The sequence below is a fragment of the Salvelinus namaycush genome, chromosome 27, assembly GCF_016432855.1.
Source record: "Salvelinus namaycush isolate Seneca chromosome 27, SaNama_1.0, whole genome shotgun sequence".
Lineage (NCBI taxonomy): Eukaryota > Metazoa > Chordata > Actinopteri > Salmoniformes > Salmonidae > Salvelinus > Salvelinus namaycush.
This window is the reverse complement of record NC_052333.1, coordinates 29499177-29520653: the sequence shown is the minus strand read 5'-3', so window position 1 is coordinate 29520653 and position 21477 is coordinate 29499177. Positions and strand designations below refer to the sequence as shown.

The window sequence follows — 21477 nt, the reverse complement described above, 5'->3', positions numbered from 1 at the left end:
CAACAAGTGCTCAGCAACTTCTTCAAGACTGTTGGAAAGGCATTCCAGGTGAAGCTGGTTGAGAGAATGCCAGGAGTGTGCAAAGCTGTCATCAAGGCAAAGGGTGCCTTTATATTTTGATTTGTTAAACACTTTTTGGGTTATTCATTGTTTTGATGTCTTCACTATTCTACAATGTAGAAAATAGTAAAAATAAAGAAAAACCCTTGATTAAGTGTGTCTAAACTTCAGACTGGTACTGTACATATCTATAAATGGTGATGTATATTTTAGACAGGATATCATAGTTGTTCAGTAATTATATTTGTTGTTGCTTCATTGAAAAAAATAATTAAGTAGTTATAGAATCATTACTTAAAGATGCTGTGAACAAGAAAGCAATATAACCACACCAACTCTGTACTGCCTGCATACTTCAGTCTGCTTTGCTTTGTTCATTTAACTGAATAGAAAAGAAGCTTAATGACTGTCTTTCGCCTCAGGGCACTTTTACTAGGTCTTGGCTGCAATCCTAATCTAAGTGAAGTGTCACTGGATATCAGCAGCTGTGAGGTAAGAGACTGAACTACTGCCTAGATCCTGGCATTTCTCTCTGAGGGAGAAATTAAAAGGGAAGTCTACTCTGAAATAAAATTCTAAAATATGTCTTGACACCCCTTTATTATTTGGGCTGATGTTCTGAATATACTGATTTTAATTACTTAGCTTGACTTATGTACCCTGAATGGCAATCAAATAAATCACCAAAATACATGTATGGATATTATCCTGGATTGCAATTGCTATCCTTTCTCTAAATGTTTTGTTTTTTGTTTTTATTTCTCCCTTTTACTTCAGCTAAGATCTGGAGGTGCTCAGATTCTGGAGGGCTGCATAGCTGAGATTCCCAACATCTCCAGGCTGGACATCTCAGACAACGGTGAGGCCCGAGTAGACACTGTTTTTACAGTGATTTTGAACATTGTATACCTTGATTTTGACTTGATGTTGTGTTTATATTTTATGCTCAGGTTTGGATTCAGACCTGACCACTCTCTTAGTGTGGCTGGCTAGAAATCGCTCCATCCGCCACCTCTCACTGGGCAAGAACTTCAATAACATCAAATCCAAGTACGGGTCTTACTTACCTTGTAATTAGAAAAAATGTAAATTAACCATATCCTCCTGTTTGTATCCTCCTCTCTGTCTGGAATGTAATGAAGTGTGCATGTCTTTCCACAGAAATTTGTCTCAAGTCTTGGACAACCTGGTGCACATGATACAGGAGGAGGAATCGGTGAGTCGGCTGTTATGGTGACACTTAGCCATAACAGCTTTGCATAAACAAAATGTGTCTAACCATTCATTACCATTGTTCAACTAACCTGTTTGTCACGTAGCCCCTGACGTCCCTCTCCCTGGCCGACTCCAAGCTCAAGGGGGATCTGTCCATCGTACTGAACGCGCTGGGCAGCAACACCAGCCTGACCCGGGTGGACATCAGCGGCAACGGCATGGGAGACATGGGGGCCAAGATGCTGGCCAAGGCCCTGCAGATCAACACCAAGCTCAGGTAAGAGGTCAAGGCTCAAGAAGATGCCCACTAGGGTCAACTGCTCATGTTTCAATATTGTTTAATATTGATTCTACTGTGTTCTATTGCTCTTTATTGTAATGCGTTTGTACAGGACGGTTATGTGGGACAAAAACAATGTCAGCCTACAAGGCCTCCAGGATGTGGCATCTGCTTTAGAAAAGTATGTATCTGTGTGTGTCACAATTCATTCTATTCATACTCTTCTTCACATGGATATTTTGGTTAGGATATGTGAGTAGGCATACACTTAGCTACATGTCTCTTTCAGGAACCAGACCATCCGCTTCATGCCTATCCCCATCATCGATGCTGCCCAGGCACTCAAGGCCAGCCCTGAGAAAACAGAGGATGCCCTACTAAAGGTTAAACGTTCACATTTGGCTGCATGGTAGATATTAACTGATGACAGAATTTGAGATCAATTCTCACTGATAACAAATGCAAAAAATGTCACATTTCCTGTATAAACTTTTTTATTTTTTATTTATCTCTACAGATGGAGCGGTATCTACTAAGGAACCACGAGACTCGGAAATACCTCCAAGAGCAAGCTTACCGTCTCCAGCAAGGCATTGTCATGACCACCACACAACAGGTGACCCGTCTGTTTAAATGTTTGACCTGTAACTTTAATTTTCATGTATCGGCACTTGTTTGGATAAATGTTTCCACTGGATAAATGAAAGTTGCATACAGTGTCTTCGGAAAGTATTCAGACCCCTTGACCTTTTACACATTGTGTTACGTGACAGCCTTATTCTAAAATGTATGAAATTGTTTTTTTCCTCTCGTCAATCTACACACAATACCCCATAATGATGAGCAGAAACAGGTTTAAATATTTTTGCAAAAATAAAAAATATATATCACATTTACATAAGTATTCTGACCCTTTACTAAGTACCTTGTTGAAGCACCTTTGGCAGTGATTACAGCATAGAGTCTTCTTGGGTATGACACTACAAGCTTGGCACAACTGTATTTGGGGAGTTTCTCCCATTCTTCTCTGCAGATCCTCTCAAGCTCTGTCACGTTGGATGGGGAGCTTTGCTGCACAGCTATTTTCAGGTCTCCAGAGATTTTCGATCGTGTTCAAGTCCGGGCTCTGGATGTGTCGCTCAAGGACATTCAGAGACTTGTCCCGAAGCCACTCCTGCGTTGTGTGCTTAGGGTCGTTGTCCTGTTGGAAGGTGAACCTTCGCCTCAGTCTGAGGTCCTGAGCGCTCTGGAGCAGATTTTCATCAAGGATCTCTCTGTACTTTGCTCCGTTTATCTTTGCCTCGGTCCTGACTCCCAGTCCCTGCCGCTGAAAAACATCCCCACAGCATGATGCTGCCACCACCATGCTTCACCATAGGGATGGTGCCAGGTTTCCTCCAGACGTGACGCTTGGCATTCAGGCCAAAGAGTTCAATCTTAGTTTCATCAGACCAAAGAATCTTGTTTCTCATGATCTGAGTGTCTTAAGGTGCCTTTTGGCAAACTCCAAGCGGGCTGTCATCTGCCTTTTTTCTGAGGATTGGCTTCCGTCTGGCAACTCTACCATAAAGGCCTGATTGGTGGAGTGCGCAGAAATGGTTGTCCATCTGGAAGGTTCTCCCATCTTCACAGAGGAATTCTAGAGCTCTCAGTGACCATGTTCTTGATCACCTCCCTGACCAAAGTACCCTTCCCCAGATCTGTGCTTCGATGCAATCCTGTCTCGGATAACATTCCTTCGATATCATGGCTTGGTTTTTGTTCTGACATGCAATGTCAGCTGTGGGATCTTATATAGACGTGTGTGCCTTTACAAATTATGTTCAATGAATTGAATTTACAACAGGTGGACTCATCCTTGATCATCTCAAGGATGATCAATGGAAACAGGATGCACATGAGCTCAATTTTGAGTCTCTCAGCCAAGGGGCTGAATACTTATGTAAAGAAGGTATTTCAGTATTTTAAATAAATTTGCATAAATTCTCAACCTGTTTTTGAGTTGTCATTAATGGGTATTATGTGTAGATTTCGGATATTTTTTATTTAATTGAATCCATTTTAGAATAAGGCTGTAATGTAACAAAATGTGGAAAAAGTCAAGGGCTCAATACTTTCCGGAGGCTCTGTACCACATCTTTTAAGTGTTGAATGACCATAAACCATTACATGACCTCTCCCATTGAATGGTGAATGACCTCTCAATGTCTTCTGATACCTCTGACCCCTCCTGCCTTCTGCTGCTCAGATGATGGACAGGATCTGTGTAAAGGTGCAGGACCACCTAAACTCCCTGAGGTATACGGAGACCGATGTCGTCCAGGAGGACATGAAGGTGGCCAAGAACCTCATGAAGGACGCCAGGAACTCCAAAAGAGTGAGCTGAGAACCACACATATTGTTCTCATAGAACCACTGGAACAAATTAACTTAGAAAAGATAGACTGGATGTCAAACTCTGCGCTAGGGAGGGGAAAAAAAGTGATCAACATTAACCTCAAATTCTACATGGGACTTCCTGGTTAAATAACATTTTGAAAAACATGAATACAGAAAGGGAAAACCTCCAACTCAAATGGTTAGATGAGAAAAGAGCACAGTCTAATCTTTTCTCCAATTTTTTCCTCTTCCCTGTTTTCTCTTTCTCTGTCTGTCCCTCCTTCCATACCCTGCTCATCTATCTAGCTACTGCCCAACCTGTACCACCTGAGGGGATCTCCTAGTGGCATGGGCGGCCCCCCTGACATGGGCAGCCCCATTCAGGACAAGCTGGAGTCCATGGCTGGAGAGATAGCCAGGGTCATGGATGAGCAGCTACAGGTACACAACAGTCAACACAGCAGTAAATGCATGATGTATTTACTGTATTTTAACAGTATTTTTCAAACCAGATATGTTTAATGTTGATTTACCTCTGTGAATAACATGGTCTAGTGTTTCTCAACTCCAGTCCTCGAAGTTGGATGTTTTTGCTTTCGTCCCGCACAAGCACACCTGATTAAACTGATCATGAGCTTGATGATTATTCATTGAGTAGTTGAATCCGGTGTGCTTGGACTTGAACAAAACTGTGCAAGTTGAAAAAACTGCCCTAGTCCTTAAAGCAACTGTGAATTTGAATAACAAGACAACATAAGAAGCTAGTGCAATGCTCTTGCCAACCCCTCTTTCTCTCGCTCTCTTTGGTCCAGACATTGTTACAATCTATGGTTGACACCGCTGAGGGCCTCTGTCCCCACGTGATGAAGAGGAGCAACCTGCATCAGGAGCTGATGAAGGCCGGTGCAGGCAGGATGACCGTCCCCCATAGCTTCATCACCACCACGTTACTGGAGCAGTCAGGAGTCGACATCCTCAACAAGATCAGGTAATCACCGCATGGGCCTGGTCAAGACGGGCCTGGTCAAGATAACTAGCTGACGTTCTCATCCAGAGTGACTTACAACAAGTGCATTCAACTAAGGAAAGGAAAACAACGACAACACAAAGTTCAAAGATTCATTCTGGGGTCTGGTCCAATGAGAGTCCTGCTGATCCCGGACTACGCAATGCCTGCTTGGTGCCTGTCACAAGTGACCTTCAACAGTCGGGCTGGGGGGGGGGGGGGGGGGGGGGGGGGGGGGGGGCTGGATTGGAGGAGCACTTTTGAGACCTAATCAGTAAATTCTTTCAAATGTAGATGTTATCAGTTGATCATGTGAATTCAAACTGAATCGTTCATTGTGATCTGCTCTGTGTATGATGTCCTAGACCTAGTGAAATAATGTATTATGATTAGGTCACATAGCCTCAGCTGCTAACCGTGCAGTGTACGTAAACTTCACTCTCAGAAAACTACTGTAACATATATATGCAGCCCGGTCTTGATACAGTTCAGATAGTAGAGAGGTAGTCTTTGGCTCATGTTCTCCTCTGTCACACAGTGAAGTGAAGCTCAGTGTGGCGTCCTTCCTCTCAGACCGTATCGTGGATGAGATCTTGGAATCTCTGTCCCGTTCCCAAAACACTCTGGTCAGTACTGTATACTACAACAGACTCTTTCACACACACACACACAAACAATAATGCATTTTTGCTTCAATTGCTTGTAATGCCGATTTAGAGCACTTCTGCACCACATTAAAAAAAACAAATACTGGTGAAGGAACACTGCCACTATATGCCTTTTCCTCCCTTCCCACACCAGGCAGAACACCTGACCAGGAAAGCGCAGCCTCTTCTCCACCAGGAGCCCAAAGAGACAGAGGTGCTGGATGAGACGGTCCTCCAGCCTGAGGCCCAGACCCAGGAGCAGAGGCAGCAGCCTGCTGAAAGTCTGGAGGAGATTGACACCTGTGTGGTAACTAAGACTAGTCCCTTCTGCTATGAGGGTTATGATTTGGGTTTGTGGTCCCGATCTGCTGTACTGAAGCATAACTCACTGGCTGACTGTTTTTTTCTTGACTGTGTTTGTGACCTGCAGATGACACCCAAGTCCAAGAGGAAGAGCATTCTCTACAGGATGCTGCGGCCTGTCTCTGTGGCCTTTGGTGAGTTGATGTTCTACATCCCGGGTACAGTAGATCTGGTCAAATAGATTTAAACTACAATACAGTAGTAATGTAGTATTTCAGCCTCTTGGAATGAGAGGGGTTTTGGTTTTACCTCGTCTATTGATGGTTGTTCTTGTCCATCAGAAATGGAGTTTGACTTGGACAAGGCCCTGGAAGAAGTGCCTATACACGAGGAAGACTCGCCCCCTCCTCCCCTATCGGACAAGATGCCGACGTACTTTGGCGAGCTGCCCACTATGGAGGCCCGGAAGCTAGAGCACCACACCAAGCTCCGTCCCAAACCAAAAAAGAGGACCAAACCTAGCCGAGCACCAGTAAGGCCTTCCACTCTTTCTGCCATCTTTCTCTATTTCTACATCTAGCTACTATACTCTATGATATTGAGTATGTCATGACGTAGACCTACATATTTTGGTGTTTTCAGCGGGATTCAATCTGCACCTCTCCACCACCAGAAGAAGTGGAGCAGAACCGCCTCCTGGGAAAAGTGGATGAGGGTGTTGATGAATTCTTTTACAAGAAAATCACCCAACTTAGTTTTAAGTGAGTCCTAATTCCTTTTATGGTGAACTCTTTCCAAAAAGTAAATGGAATTACTTGACGTTTAGAATAAATGACTCTAGTTTCCACAAGATTTAAATCACAAGCATGCAGCAGTAAGCTATGTCTAACTACCTACAATGTCTAACTACCTACAGGTAAATGCCTGTAGGTAGGGTCGCCACGAACCACCAGAAGAGCTTCAGTGCGCGTTGGCATAGATTCTACAAGTGTATTTGTCATATGCGCAGAATACAACAAGTGTAGACTTTACCGTGAAACGCTTACTTACAAGCCCTTAACCAACAGTGCAGTTCAAGAAGAAGAAAATATTTACCAGATGACTAAAAGTAATAATAAAAGTAACACAATAACAATAACAAGGCTATATACAGGGGGTACCGGTACTGAGTCAGTGTGCGGGGTACAGGCTAGTTGAGGTAATCTGTACATGTAGGTGGGGGCGAAGTGACTATGCATAGGTAACAAACAGCGAGTGTACAAAATTGTCCGGTGGCGATTTTATGAATTGTTAAGCAGTCTTATGGCTTAGGGGTAGACGCTGTTGAGGAGCCTTTTGGTCCTAGACTTGGCACTCCGGTACCGCTTGTCGTGCGGTAGCAGAGAAAACAGTCTATAACTTGGGTGACTGGAGTCTCTGACAATTTTATGGGCTTTCCCCTGACGCCGCCTATTATATAGGTCCTGGATGGCAGGAAGCTTGGCCCCAGTGATGTATTGGGCCGTTCGCACTACCCTGTGTTGCGCCTTACGGTCAGATGCCGAGCAGTTGCCATACCAGGCGGTGATACAACTGGTCAGGATCCTCTCGATGGTGCAGCTGTAGAACCTTTTGAGGATCTGAGGACCCATGCCAAATCTTTTACAATCTCCTGAGGGGTAAAAGGTTTTGTCATGCCCTCTTCACGACTGTCTTGGTATGTTTGGACCATGATAGTTCGTTGGTGATGTGGACACTCAATCAATTTATTTTTTATTTTATATAGCCCTTCGTACATCAGCTAATATCTCGAAGTGCTGTACAGAAACCCAGCCTAAAACCCCAAACAGCTAGTAATGCAGGTGTAGAAGCACGGTGGCTAGGAAAAACTCCCTAGAAAGGCCAAAACCTAGGAAGAAACCTAGAGAGGAACCAGGCTATGAGGGGTGGCCAGTCCTCTTCTGGCTGTGCCGGGTGGAGATTATAACAGAACTATGCCAAGATGTTAAAAAATGTTCATAAGTGACAAGCATGGTCAAATAATAATCATGAATAATTTTCAGTTGGCTTTTCATAGCCGATCATTAAGAGTTGAAAAACAACAGGTCTGGGACAGGTGGCGGTTCCAAAACCGCAGGCAGAACAGCTGAAACTGGAATAGCAGCAAGGCCAGGCGGACTGGGGACAGCAAGGAGTCACCACGGCCGGCAGTCCCGACGCATGGTCCTAGGGCTCAGGTCCTCAGAGAAAGAAAGAGAGAAGGAGAAAATTAGAGAGAGCCAAGATTTTCAAAATGTTCATAAATGACAAGCATGGTCAAATAATAATCAGGAATAAATCTGTTGGCTTTTCATAGCCGATCATTAAGAGTTGAAAACAGCAGGTCTGGGACAGGTAGGGGTTCCGTAACCGCAGGCAGAACAGTTGAAACTGGAATAGCAGCAAGGCCAGGCGGACTGGGGACAGCAAGGAGTCATCATGCCCGGTAGTCCTGACGTATGGTCCTAGGGCTCAGGTTCTCAGAGAGAAAGAGAGAACGAGAGAATTAGAGCATACTTAAATTTACACAGGACACTGGATAAGACAGGAGAAGTACTCCAGGTATAACCAACTGACCCTAGCCCCCCGACACATAAACTACTGCAGCATAAATACTGGAGGCTGAGACAGGAGCGGTCAGGAGACACTGTGGCCCCATCCGAAGAAACCCCCGGACAGGGCCAAACAGGAAGGATATAACCCCACCCACTTTGCCAAAGCACAGCCCCCGCACCACTAGAGGGATACCTTCAACCACCAACTTACAATCCTGAGACAAGGCCGAGTATAGCCCACAAAGGTCTCCACCACAGCACAAACCAAGGGGGGGCGCCAACCCAGACAGGAAGATCACGTCAGTAACTCAACCCACTCAAGTGACGCACCCCTCCTAGGGACGGCATGAAAGAGCACCAGTAAGCCAGTGACTCAGCCCCTGTAATAGGGTTAGAGGCAGAGAATCCCAGTGGAGAGAGGGGAACCGGCCTGGCAGAGACAGCAAGGGCGGTTCGTTGCTCCAGAGCCTTTCCGTTCACCTTCACACTCCTGGGCCAGACTACACTCAATCATATGACCTACTGAAGAGATAAGTCTTCAGTAAAGACTTAAAGGTTGAGACCGAGTCTGCGTCTCTCACATGGGTAGGCAGACTGTTCCATAAAAATGGAGATCTATAGGAGAAAGCCCTGCCTCCCGCTGTTTGCTTAGAAATTCTAGGGACAATTAGGAGGCCTGCGTCTTGTGACCGTAGCGTACGTATTGGTATGTACGACAGGACCAACTCGGAAAGATAGGTAGGAGCAAGCCCATGTAACGCTTTATAGGTTAACAGTAAAACCTTGAAATCAGCCCTTGCCTTAACAGGAAGCCAGTGTAGGGAAGCTAGCACTGGAGTAATATGATCAAATTTCTTGGTTCTAGTCAGGATTCTAGCAGCCGTATTTAGCACTAACTGAAGTTTATTTAGTGCTTTATCCGGGTAGCCGGAAAGTAGAGCATTGCAGTAGTCTAACCTAGAAGTAACAAATGCATAGATTAATTTTTCTGCATCATTTTTGGACAGAAAATTTCTGATTTTTGCAATGTTACGTAGATGGAAAAAAGCTGTCCTTGAAACAGTCTTGATATGTTCGTCAAAAGAGAGATCAGGGTCAAGAGTAACGCCGAGGTCCTTCACAGTTTTATTTGAGACGACTTTACAACCATCAAGATGAATTGTCAGATTTAACAGAAGATCTTTGTTTCTTGGGACCTAGAACAAGCATCTCTGTTTTGTCCGAGTTTAAAAGTAGAAAGTTTTCAGCCATCCACTTCCTTATGTCTGAAACACAGGCTTCTAGCGAGGGCAATTTTGGGGCTTCACCATGTTTCATTGAAATGTACAGCTGTGTGTCATCCGCATAGCAGTGAAAGTTAACATTATGTTTTCGAATAACATCCCCAAGAGGTAAAATATATAGTGAAAACAATAGTGGTCCTAAAACGGAACCTTGAGGAACACCGAAATGTACAGTTGATTTGTCAGAGGACAAACCATTCACAGAGACAAACTGATATCTTTCCGACAGGTAAGATCTAAACCAGGCCAGAACTTGTCCGTGTAGACCAATTTGGGTTTCCAGTCTCTCCAAAAGAATGTGGTGATCGATGGTGTCAAAGGCAGCACTAAGGTCTAGTAGCACGAGGACAGATGCAGAGCCTCGGTCTGACGCCATTAAAAGGTCATTTACCACCTTCACAAGTGCAGTCTCAGTGCTATGATGGGGTCTAAAACCAGACTGAAGCATTTCGTATACATTGTTTGTCTTCAGAAAGGCAGTGAGTTGCTGCGCAACAGCTTTTTCTAAAATTTTTGAGAGGAATGGAAGATTCGATATAGGCCGATAGTTTTTTATATTTTCCGGGTCAAGGTTTGGCTTTTTCAAGAGAGGCTTTATCACTGCCACTTTTAGTGAGTTTGGTACACATCCGGTGGATAGAGAGCTGTTTATTATGTTCAACATAGGAGGGCCAAGCACAGGAAGCAGCTCCTTCAGCAGTTTAGTAGGAATAGGATCCAGTATGCAGCTTGAAGGTTTAGAGGCCATGATCATTTTCATCATTGTGTCGAGATATAGTACTAAAACACTTAAGTGTCTCTCCCGATCCCAGGCCCTGGCAGAGCTGTGCAGATCTAGGACAGCTAAGCCCTGGAGGAATACGCAGATTCAAAGAGGAGTCCGTAATTTGCTTTCTAATGGTCATGATCTTTTCCTCAAAGAAGTTCATGAATTTATTACTGCTGAAGTGAAAGCCATCCTCTCTTGGGGAATGCTGCTTTTTAGTTAGCTTTGCAACAGTATCAAAAAGAAATTTTGGATTGTTCTTATTTTCCTCGATTAAGTTGGAAAAGTAGGATGATCGAGCAGCAGTGAGGGCTCTTCGGTACTGCACGGTACTGTCTTTCCAAGCTAGTCGGAAGACTTCCAGTTTGGTGTGGCGCCATTTCCGTTCCAATTTCCTGGAAGCTTGCTTCAAAGCTCGGGTATTTTCTGTATACCAGGGAGCTAGTTTCTTATGACAAATGTTTTTCGTTTTTAGGGGTGCAACTGCATCTAGGGTATTGCGCAAGGTTAAATTGAGTTCCTCAGTTAAGTGGTTAACTGATTTTTGTCCTCCGACGTCCTTGGGTAGGCAGAAGGAGTCTGGAAGGGCATCAAGGAATTTTTGTGTTGTCTGAGAATTTATAGCACGACTTTTGATGCTTCTTGGTTGGGGTCTGAGCAGATTATTTGTTGCGATTGCAAACGTAATAAAATGGTGGTCCGATAGTCCAGGATTATGTGGAAAAACATTAAGATCTACAACATTTATTCCATGGGACAAAACTAGGTCCAGAGTATGACTGTGGCAGTGAGTAGGTCCAGAGACATGTTGGACAAAACCCACTGAGTCGATGATGGCTCCGAAAGACTTTTGGAGTGGGTCTGTGGACTTCTCCATATGAATATTAAAATCACCAAAAATTTGAATATGATCTGCTATGACTACAAGGTCTGATAGGAATTCAGGGAACTCAGAGAGGAACGCTGTATATGGCCCAGGAGGCCGGTAAACAGTAGCTATAAAAAGTGATTGAGTAGGCTGCATAGATTTCATGACTAGAAGCTCAAAAGACGAAAACGTCATTTTTTTTTTTTGTAAATTGAAATTTGCTATCGTAAATGTTAGCAACACCTCCGCCTTTGCGGGATGCACGGGGGATATGGTCACTAGTGTAACCAGGAGGTGAGGCCTCATTTAACACAGTAAATTCATCAGGCTTAAGCCATGTTTCAGTCAGGCCAATCACATCAAGATTATGATCAGTGATTAGTTCATTGACTATGACTGCCTTTGTAGTGAGGGATCTAACATTAAGTAACCCTATTTTGAGATGTGAGGTATCACGATCTCTTTCAATAATGGCAGGAATGGAGGAGGTCTTTATCCTAATAAGATTGCTAAGGCGAACACCGCCATGTTTAGTTTTGCCCAACCTAGGTCGAGGCACAGACAGTCTCAATGGGTATGGCTGAGCTGACTACACTGACTGTGCTATTGGCAGACTCCACTAAGCTGGCAGGTTGGCTAACAGCCTGCTGCCTGGCCTGCACCCTATTTCATTGTGGGGCTAGAGGAGTTAGAGCCCTATCTATGTTGGTAGATAAGATGAGAGCACCCCTCCAGCTAGGATGGAGTCCGTCACTCCTCAGCAGGTCAGGCTTGGTCCTGTTTGTGGGTGAGTCCCAGAAAGAGGGCCAATTATCTACAAATTCTATCTTTTGGGAGGGGCAGAAAACAGTTTTCAACCAGCGATTGAGTGCTGAGACTCTGCTGTAGAGCTCGTCACTCCCCCTAACTGGGAGGGGGCCAGAGACAATTACTCGATGCCGACACATCTTTCTAGCTGATTTACACGCTGAAGCTATGTTGCACTTGGTGACCTCTGACTGTTTCATCCTAACATGGTTGGTGCCGACGTGGATAACAATATCTCTATACTCTCTACACTCGCCAGAGTTAGCTTTAGCAAGCACCATCTTTAGATTAGCCTTAACGTCGGTAGCCCTGCCCCCTGGTAAACAGTGTATGATCGCTGGGTGTTTCGTTTTAAGTCTAATACTGCGGGTAATGGAGTCGCCAATGACTAGGGTTTTCAATTTGTCAGAGCTAATGGTGGGAGCCTTCGGCGTCTCAGACCCCGTAACGGGAGGAGTAGAGACAAGAGAAGACTCAGACTCAGACTCCGACTCGCTACATAATGGGGAGAACCGGTTGAAAGTTTCTGTCGGCTGAATGAGCGACACCAGTTGAGCATTCCTACAGCATTTCCCTCCAGAAGCCATGAGAAAGTTGTCCGGCTGCGGGGACTGTGCGGGGGGGGTTTATACTAACGTTACTATCTGTACTTACTGGTGGCACAGACGCTGTTTCTTCCTTTCCTACACTGAAATTACCCTTGCCTAACGATTGCGTCTGAAGCTGGGCTTGTAGCACAGCTATTCTCGCCGTAAGGCGATCGTTCTCCTGTATATTATGAGTACAGCGACTGCAATTAGAAGACATCATGTTAATGTTACTACTTAGCTTCGGCTGTTGAAGGTGTTGACGAACCATGTCCAGATAAAGCGTCCGGAGTGAAAAAGTTGAATGAGGGAAAAAAGTTGCGATGGAAAAACTAAAAATATAAACGGTAATTAAAAACAAAAAAAACAACAAAAAAACGTAAAGTTGTCAGCTAGCAAAGTAAAGTTGGCAGCAAAACGCACAGCAACACGTCTGCAAATTCAACAGGAAGTGACGTAATCGCTTGCCAAACACCAAGGAACTTAACTCTCGACCCGCTCCACTACAGCCCTGTCGATGTTAATGGGGGCCTGTTCAGCTCGCCATTTCCTGTAGTCCACAATCAGCTCCTTAGTCTTGCTCACATTCAGAGAGAGGTTGTTGTCCTGGCACCACACTGCCAGTTCTCTGACCTCCTCCCTATAGGCCGTCTCATCGTTGTCGGTGATCAGGCCTACCACTGTTGTGTTTTCAGCAAACTTAATGATGGCGTTGGAGTCGTGTTTGGCCACGCAGTCATGGGTGAACAGGGAATACAGGAGGGGACTAAGTACAAACCCCTGAGGGGCCCCAGTGTTAAGGATCAGCGTGGCAGACGTGTTGTTGCCTACACGTACCACCTGGGGGTGGCCCGTCAGGAAGTCCAGGATCCAGGACTTCCTGACGGGCATCCGGGAGGATGCTGTTGAAATGAGCCATGACCAGCCTTTCAAAGCACTTCATGACTACCGTGAGTGCCACGGGCGGTAATCATTTAGGCAGGTTCCCTTCGCTTCCTTGGGTATAGAGACTATGCTGGTCTGCTTGAAATATGTACGTATTACAGACTCGTTCAGGGAGCGGTTGAAAATGTCAGTGAAGACACTTGACAGTTGGTCCGCGCATGCTTTGAGTACGCGTCCTGGTAATCTGTCTGGCCCCCCAGCAGCTTTGTGAATGTTGACCTGTTTAAAGGTTTTGTTCACATCAGCTACCAAGAGCGTTATCACACAGTCATCCAGAACAGCTGGTGCTCTCGTACATGCTTCAGTGTTGCTTGCCTCGAAGCAAGCATAAAAGGCATTTATTTAGCTCGACTGGTAGGCTCGCGTCACTGGGCAGCTCCCATCTGGGTTTCCCTTTGTAGTCCGTAATAGTTTTCAAGCCCTGCCACATCCGACGAGCATCAGAGCCGGTGTAGTAGGATTCAATCTTAATCCTGAATTGACGCTTTGCTTGTTTGATGGTTCATCTGAGGGCATAGCGGGATTTCTTATACGCATCCGGATTAGTCTCCCGCTCATTGAAAGTGGCAGCTCCAGCCTTTAGCTCAATGCGGATGTTGCCTGTAATCCATGGCTTCTGGTTGGGATAAGTATGTACAGTCACTCTGGGGACGACGTCATCAATGCACTTATTGATGAAGCCGATGACTGAGGTTTATTCCTCAATGCCATTGTATGAATCCCAGAACATATTCCAGTCTGTGCTAGCAAAACAGTCCTGTAGTGTAGCATCCGCATCATCTGACCTCTTCCGTATTGAGCGAGTCACTGGTACTTCCTGCTTTAGTTTTTGCTTGTAAGCGGGAATCAGGAGGATATAATTATGGTCAGATTCGCCAAATGGAGGGTGGGGGAGAGCTTTGTATGCATTTTTTCCCTGGTTGCACATATGACATGCTGGTAAAAATTTGGTAAAACTGATTTAAGTTTGCCTGCATTAAAGTCCCCGGCCACTAGGAGCGCTGCTTCTGGGTGAGCATTTTCTTCTTTGCTTATGGCCTTATAGAGTGGGTTGAGAGCCGTCTTAGTGCCAGCTTCGTTTTGTGGTGGTAAATAGACGGCTACAAATAATACAGATGAGAACTCTCTTGGTAGATAGTGTGGTCTACAGCTTATCATAAGGTACTCTACCTCAGGTGAGCCATACCTCGAGACTTCTTTAATATTAGACATCGGGCACCAACTGTTATTGACAAAGACACACACCCCCACCCCTCGTCTTACCAGAGGTAGCGTCTCTGTTCTGCCGTGGCATTGAAAATCCCGCTAGCTCTATGTTGTCCAGCCACGTCTCGGTGAAACATAAGATGTGACAGTTTTTAAAGTCCCATTGGTAGGATAATCTTGATCGTAGGTTTGGAACTCTATTGGAGGGAGGCGACACCATTCTTACGAGAAATTCCATAAGTTGGTGTTTTGTTGATGGTGGTGCAAAACCCGGTCTCAGGCGCCGCTCCAGAATCTCCCATAAGTGTTTAATTGGGTTGAAATCTGATGACTCAGACAAACACACTTACAGACACCCTTTAAACCCCCTATGCTCCTTTGAGACCCCTCTTTCAAAGTCACTGAGAGCTCTTCTAGCCATGGTAGCCAAAATAATGGGCAATTGGGCCCAAAGCATGATGGGGATAATAATTGCTTAATTATCTCAGGAACCACACCTGTATGGAAGCATCTGCTTTTAATTTGTATCCCTAATTTACTCAAGTGTTCCCTTTTTATTTTTGCAGTTACATGTACCTTCATTCACGTATTTAGAAGTTGTTAATTATAGAAGTTGTGAGTCTGTACTGTACAGCAAAATCATTCTCTAACATTTCCAGACGACCCACCCTGAGGGGCTCCCCCAACATCCAGGAGGGTTCGGAGAAGAAACGGGAATCCCGGAAAAGCGGCTTCCTTAACCTCATCAAGTCTCGCACCTCCAAGTCCGAGAAGAGCCATGGAGCAGCCGCCATCACCACCCCGGCTTCTGCGACCGTCAGCACTGTGACAGAGGTGCCCCTGTCCCCCAAGGCTCCGTTGCGGGACCACTCGGAAATATCCCCTGACCGCTCAGAAAAGCCGCCAACCCATGAACCCACTGCGGAACAGCACTCGGAGAGTGACAGTAAGGGGGGTGGCTGGCACTTTGGGGTCAGCATGGACCTCCTGGCAGAGATGAGAAAAATGCATGAGAAAATGGCCGCCCATAAGGTGGGTAAACTGACCAGTTTTTGCAGCTTTTGACTGCTAAATCTATGAGCCAGTAGAACCCATTAGCATCACTGAACTACTGAATAATTACTTTCTTACAGAGTAACACACAACCTCCTCTGAAAAAGTTTTTTAAAGTTGAATGTACACTGTATTTGCTGTCTTCAACCTTTGATCTGCCAATCATTTGGAAGCCTATAGATCATCGTGAGTGGATAACTGTGTGAAGGTGTTGCCCTATAGTGGCTCTGTATGGAACATCCATGTCTCTGCATGGTTCAGACTGTTGAATACGGTCATGCACGAGTGCCCTCGTAGAGCCATGCAGCGGAAAACACAATGGTGCCTATAAAAGCAGGTCAAAGGTCAAACTGAAGACATTGTCCATACTGAAAAGATGTTTGTTTGTTCTTTTGACAGTCTGACTCATCTTCCTCTTCAGACAAGGCAGATGGTAAACAAGGTGAGTTGGCCTCTATATCCCAATCAGATAATTATATGTTTTATTCCATTTAGTGATATTTAATCTTTGTGTACACAAAGATCTCAACTCAATTATGCCACAACGTCTGTCTCGCCGTTCATCTTGCCAGCTGCCATGTGGTGCAATCAAATTAACAAAATGTTGAATTACATTACACTGCTAGATAACACTTTGTTTAGACAGTCCCTTGTAAAAGCTCAATGAACCATCCATACGTTTGCTGTGCATTCTGTTTCTAAGAAGTGTCCGATATGGGTCTTCTTTGTTATGTCTCGCTCTGTAGGAAAGCCAGAGAGTCAAACATCGTCGATATCGCCCAGGTCTAAGCCCACCAGTGTTACACCCAGACTCCCAGCACCCCCGGGCACCAAGCCCCACCTGGGACCTCTGAGCCCTCGCAGCAGCCACAGCCCAGGTAGGCATATGAATAAGTATACTTTACTAATAGTGATATGGAGATGGGAAATAAGGCCATCAGAATCAAAAATGGATCAAGAAGAAGATTACTTTGTTTATTGTGATTTTTGTCTTAATTTGTCCTGTTGTCTGTAACCACTCTTTATTTGTTAATTAATTCACCCTCAGATGACACCCCTGACTCCCCTCTTGGAAACGTATCCCCAAAAGGACCACTGCCCGCCCCTCACCTGAAGAGGGCGCCGTCAGACTGGGAGGGGGAGACTAGCCCCATTAATGGTAGGTGTATGTATCTATTACCCGTGTACCCTCCACCCAGAATAACTTTCTTAGGTACAGCTCACGACAGTCCAAAATGTTGATATTGAGAGTAGAGGAAGCTAAGCTATTTTGCTTCACGTAAAGACAAAGGCATTAATTTCAATTAACTGAGAACATAGTATGTTATACAAATTGTCACTGTGTGAGTTTGGTAGAATTGAAGCATAAAAGGATATTTCACCCTCAGTATGAAAATGTATCCACTGACTACTGTAAGTCCCTCTGGATAAAAGTGTCTGCTAAATTACTGAAATGTAATCTCTCTCTCTATGTCAGTTGAACTCACAGGAGACTCTAGCCCATTTGACTTAGACCATGAGACGGACAGGTCTGTTATTGGCAGGAGACAGTGGTCCTCCCTGAAGAGTTCCACTTCTGTGGTACAGGAAGTAGAGGGTCGAGAGCGCACCAAGTCCCTCCCTGCATCTGGTTAGACTAATTACCTTCTCTCTTTCAGGTCTTTTTTTAACTTAAGACATGTACAGTGTTGTAGTGTAGTTTTGCATCTAGCAACAACTAATGGCAGTAATGTAAGTTTTGGCAGATCCAATTGTGGCCGTACCTTTTGAATAACATGCAATTCTCAGTAATAGTAGTTGTTTTGGTTTCTCCAGGAGCTCTTGTTGTTGGTTTATTAGTACTCACACAACTGTGACGTGTTTGTAGTATCAGTAGTACCAGTGGTTATGGTTACCAGTTGTAGCTTCCTCGTTGTTTAGTAACATATCAGCTCATACCGCTGTCTTGTGTCACTGTCCTTGCAGAGAGACCTTCGTCCATGGTGGACGCTGCCCACTGCCAAAGCCCTGGCGTGTTTGATGAAGACAACAACACGGAGGAAGACTTCCCTCCTCCCCCTGACACGGACCAAAGACAGAACCTTATGCCTGACAGCATAGAGGAGGAGGAGGAGGAGGAAGAGGATACCATCAATGACATCGTCCCAGTGTAGAGAGAAAAGATACATCTAGTTTCTCCATACTTTCCTCAAAGTGTTCCATGGAGTGTCCAAGTGCACACTTCGGGAGAATTGTGGAGAATCGTAATGCAGATAAATAGCAAAGAACAAAAAAAGCTTATGGACAACCTTACAAATACCGTATTCTTAACAAAGACCATTGATTGGCTTATTCAATCAACCAATAAGCAGTGTTGTGTTCCTATGTCTAATATGCATATAATGTATATTTGTCAATATCTATTAACACACTGAAAGAGATATATGGATGTGTTGAAAAATATGTATGAGATTTACATTGTAGCATGGGCAAATTGATCAAGTAAAGCTTATTAATGACAGGCATAATAACTTTGATATATCATGATTTATATGAAATACATTTATTGCGGGGCTTGGTGATTGTTTCCAGTGTTAGGTTTATTGGCTCAATTGATTTATGCTGAAAATACACAAACTAATTTTTCAGGTTTTTTGCAATGTATTGTAATAAAATCCTTTACATGTAACATCAAGTTTGTGTATAATCCTGTATTTGTATATTTGTAACAATAAAAAATATTTCTACTGGCATACTGCCATGCATGATCTATTTTGCCTTCATATAGACCTAATTCATAAAAGGTATGTGTTTTGCATAGGCTTACCCTTGCGTGACGTTTTGTTAACCGTGCAAATATCTCTCGGTCAACATAACATTTTATCAATATATTCGCCTGTAATTACCCCCGCCCCCAAAAAAACAAAATGCTACCTTAGCATTTTTTTTATACCCTCTCCCTGGCCTTTGTACTAGCTAACCTTAGGCCTCTGTCGATCAGAAACAAGGATGGTTTTGTGCTATGTACCGGATTGTAACTACTACTCCGATAAACATTTATAGATTTGGGCTACTACATGATACTCAAATTTTCCCTATAATGAGGTTGCTACAACCTAGCCTATGGATGAAGTTTACAACGTCGACACAGGTCGATTAGAAATATTTGAAATGACAGACCGTGACTCCTGGATAGACAGTGACACATTCAATACCGCCTTGCACACTCTTGCCTGATCTAGGGTGTAATCATTAGTCCAACAGTTGCAAACCAGAGTTTCTATTGGGCAAATACAGGTATGTTATCCCAGTTTTGTTCCATTTATTTCCGTTTAAGAAACTTTTTCAACAGAATCGGCGGAATGAATACACCCCTGATCACACAAAAACAGTCCACTTTCAAAGCCACATACAAACAGCTCGTTGTATTCCTTCTCATATCTACGCGCTCTCCTCCTCTCACCTTTTCCCTTCGATTGTGGACTTCAATGCAAAACCCATCAGCTGTATGTGACCAGGTGAAAAAACCTTTCCAAATCATATCATAACCGCTACACACAGCCTACATCCTTGTCACCATATTAACTAAAGTAACATCATAGCTAGTAGAACTAACGCGTTAGTAAACCAGCTACAATCATGCAGTACAGTGTACAGTCAGCAAGCAGTTTAGCATCTACACCGGCAGACCCCGGTGGCAATAAATTAGTAAAACCAAAAGCTTACCTTGACTTGGAAGAGTTCCAGTGTTGGATAGTCATAGCCAGCTAGCTAACATATAATCCCTCTATTTGAGCCAGGTGTTTGAGTAGGCTAAACTAGCTAGCTGCATTTGCTAGGTAAGTAAGGGAAATTACGAAATATACTGAAGCTCGCCCTTTCTCTCTCTATCTGTTGCTCCTATTTCATTTTTTAAAGAAATTAATTTGTTCAAAACTGTTCAACTATTGTCTTTCTCTCTCTTTGCATCGCCCACTCACCACATTTTATGCACTGCAGTCCTAGTGAGCTGTAGCTTATCCTTTCAGTACTAGACTAATTCTGTAAACCTTTGATTGGGTGGACAACAAGTCAGTTCATGTTGCAAGAGCTCTGATAGTTTAGAGGATGTTCTCCGGAAGTTGTCATTATTACTGTGTTAAGTCTATTAAAACGTCTCTAGGATAGGGGGCAGCATTTTCACGTTTGGATGAAAAGCATACCCAAATTCAACTGCCAGCTACTCATCCTCAGAAGATCAGATATGCATAGTGTTAGTAGATTTGGATAGAAAACACTCTGAAGTTTCTAAAACTGTTTGAATCATGTCTGTGAGTATAACATAACTTATTTAGCAGGCGAAACCCTGAGGACAAACCATTCAGATAATTCTTTTTTGAGGTCACTCTCTTTTCAATGAGTTTTCATTGGGAAACCAGATTTCTAAGGGACCTGCTTTCAGTTCCTACCGCTTCCACTGGATGTCAACAGTCTTGAGAAATTGGTTGAGGTTATTCCTTTGTGTAATGAAGAAGTACGGCCATCTTGAACGAGAGTCACATGAAGTGTCCTGTTAGATAGAAGCGTGTGACCAGAAAGCTAGCTATAGTTGGTTTTAATCCTGTATTGAACACAGATCATCCCGTCTTCAATTGTATCGATTATTAACGTTAAAAAATACCTAAAGTTGTATTACAAAAGTAGTTTGAAATTTTTTGGCAAATAAACTTTGAGATATTTTGTAGTCACGTTTGAGCAAGTTGGAACCGGTGTTTTTCTGGATCGAACGCGCCAAATAAATGGACATTTAGGATATATATCGACGGAATTAATCGAACAAAAGGACAATTTGTGATGTTTATGGGACATATTGGAGTGCCAACAACAGAAGCTCGTCAAATGTAAGGCATGAATTATATTTTTATTTCTGCGTTTTGTGTCGCGCCTGCAGGGTTGAAATATGCGTCTCTGTCTTTGTTTACTATTGTGCTATCCTCAGATAATAGCATTGTTTGCTTTCGCCGAAAAGCCTATTTAAATTCTGACATGTTGGCTGGATTCACAACCAGTGTAGCTTTAATTTGGTATCTTTCATGTGTGATTTAATGAAAGTTAGATTTTTATAGTAATTTTCATAGTAATTAATTTGAATTTGGCGCTCTGCATTTTCTCTGGCTTTTTGCCAAGTGAGACAGTAGCGACCCTCAGATTTTTGGATATAAATATGAACCTTACCGAACAAAACATACATGTATTGTGTAACATGAAGTCCTATGAGTGTCATCTGATGAAGATCATCAAAGGTTAGTGATACATTTTATCTCTATTTCTGCTTTTTGTTACTCCTCTCTTTGGCTGGAAAAATGGCTGTGTTTTTCTGTGGCTATGTACTGACCTAACATAATCGTTTGGTGTGCTTTCGCCGTAAATCCTTTTTGAAATCAGACATGTTGGCTGGATTCACAACAAGTGTAGCTTTAATTTGGTGTCTTTCATGTGTGATTTCATGAAAGTTTGATTTTTATAGTAATATATTTTAAT

General features: G+C 43.7%; 1 protein-coding gene across 1 annotated transcript in view; it reads left to right on the top strand.

Annotated features, from left to right (window-relative positions):
- LOC120022330 (F-actin-uncapping protein LRRC16A-like) overlaps positions 1 to 18585 on the top strand; it is a 41441-nt gene extending 22856 nt beyond the window's left edge. Inside the window, exons 17-38 of the mRNA XM_038966225.1 lie at positions 483 to 552; positions 838 to 919; positions 1011 to 1110; positions 1222 to 1276; positions 1380 to 1552; positions 1668 to 1736; positions 1845 to 1938; positions 2073 to 2171; positions 3804 to 3932; positions 4241 to 4375; positions 4747 to 4922; positions 5479 to 5566; positions 5742 to 5894; positions 6018 to 6084; positions 6232 to 6422; positions 6533 to 6651; positions 15585 to 15957; positions 16378 to 16420; positions 16725 to 16856; positions 17027 to 17137; positions 17456 to 17608; positions 17944 to 18585. Coding sequence (XP_038822153.1) covers positions 483 to 552; positions 838 to 919; positions 1011 to 1110; positions 1222 to 1276; positions 1380 to 1552; positions 1668 to 1736; positions 1845 to 1938; positions 2073 to 2171; positions 3804 to 3932; positions 4241 to 4375; positions 4747 to 4922; positions 5479 to 5566; positions 5742 to 5894; positions 6018 to 6084; positions 6232 to 6422; positions 6533 to 6651; positions 15585 to 15957; positions 16378 to 16420; positions 16725 to 16856; positions 17027 to 17137; positions 17456 to 17608; positions 17944 to 18131 — 2800 coding nt within the window. The 3' untranslated portion in view covers positions 18132 to 18585. The remainder of the gene's footprint in view (positions 1 to 482; positions 553 to 837; positions 920 to 1010; positions 1111 to 1221; positions 1277 to 1379; positions 1553 to 1667; positions 1737 to 1844; positions 1939 to 2072; positions 2172 to 3803; positions 3933 to 4240; positions 4376 to 4746; positions 4923 to 5478; positions 5567 to 5741; positions 5895 to 6017; positions 6085 to 6231; positions 6423 to 6532; positions 6652 to 15584; positions 15958 to 16377; positions 16421 to 16724; positions 16857 to 17026; positions 17138 to 17455; positions 17609 to 17943) is intronic.
- Positions 18586 to 21477: the final 2892 nt, after the last annotated feature.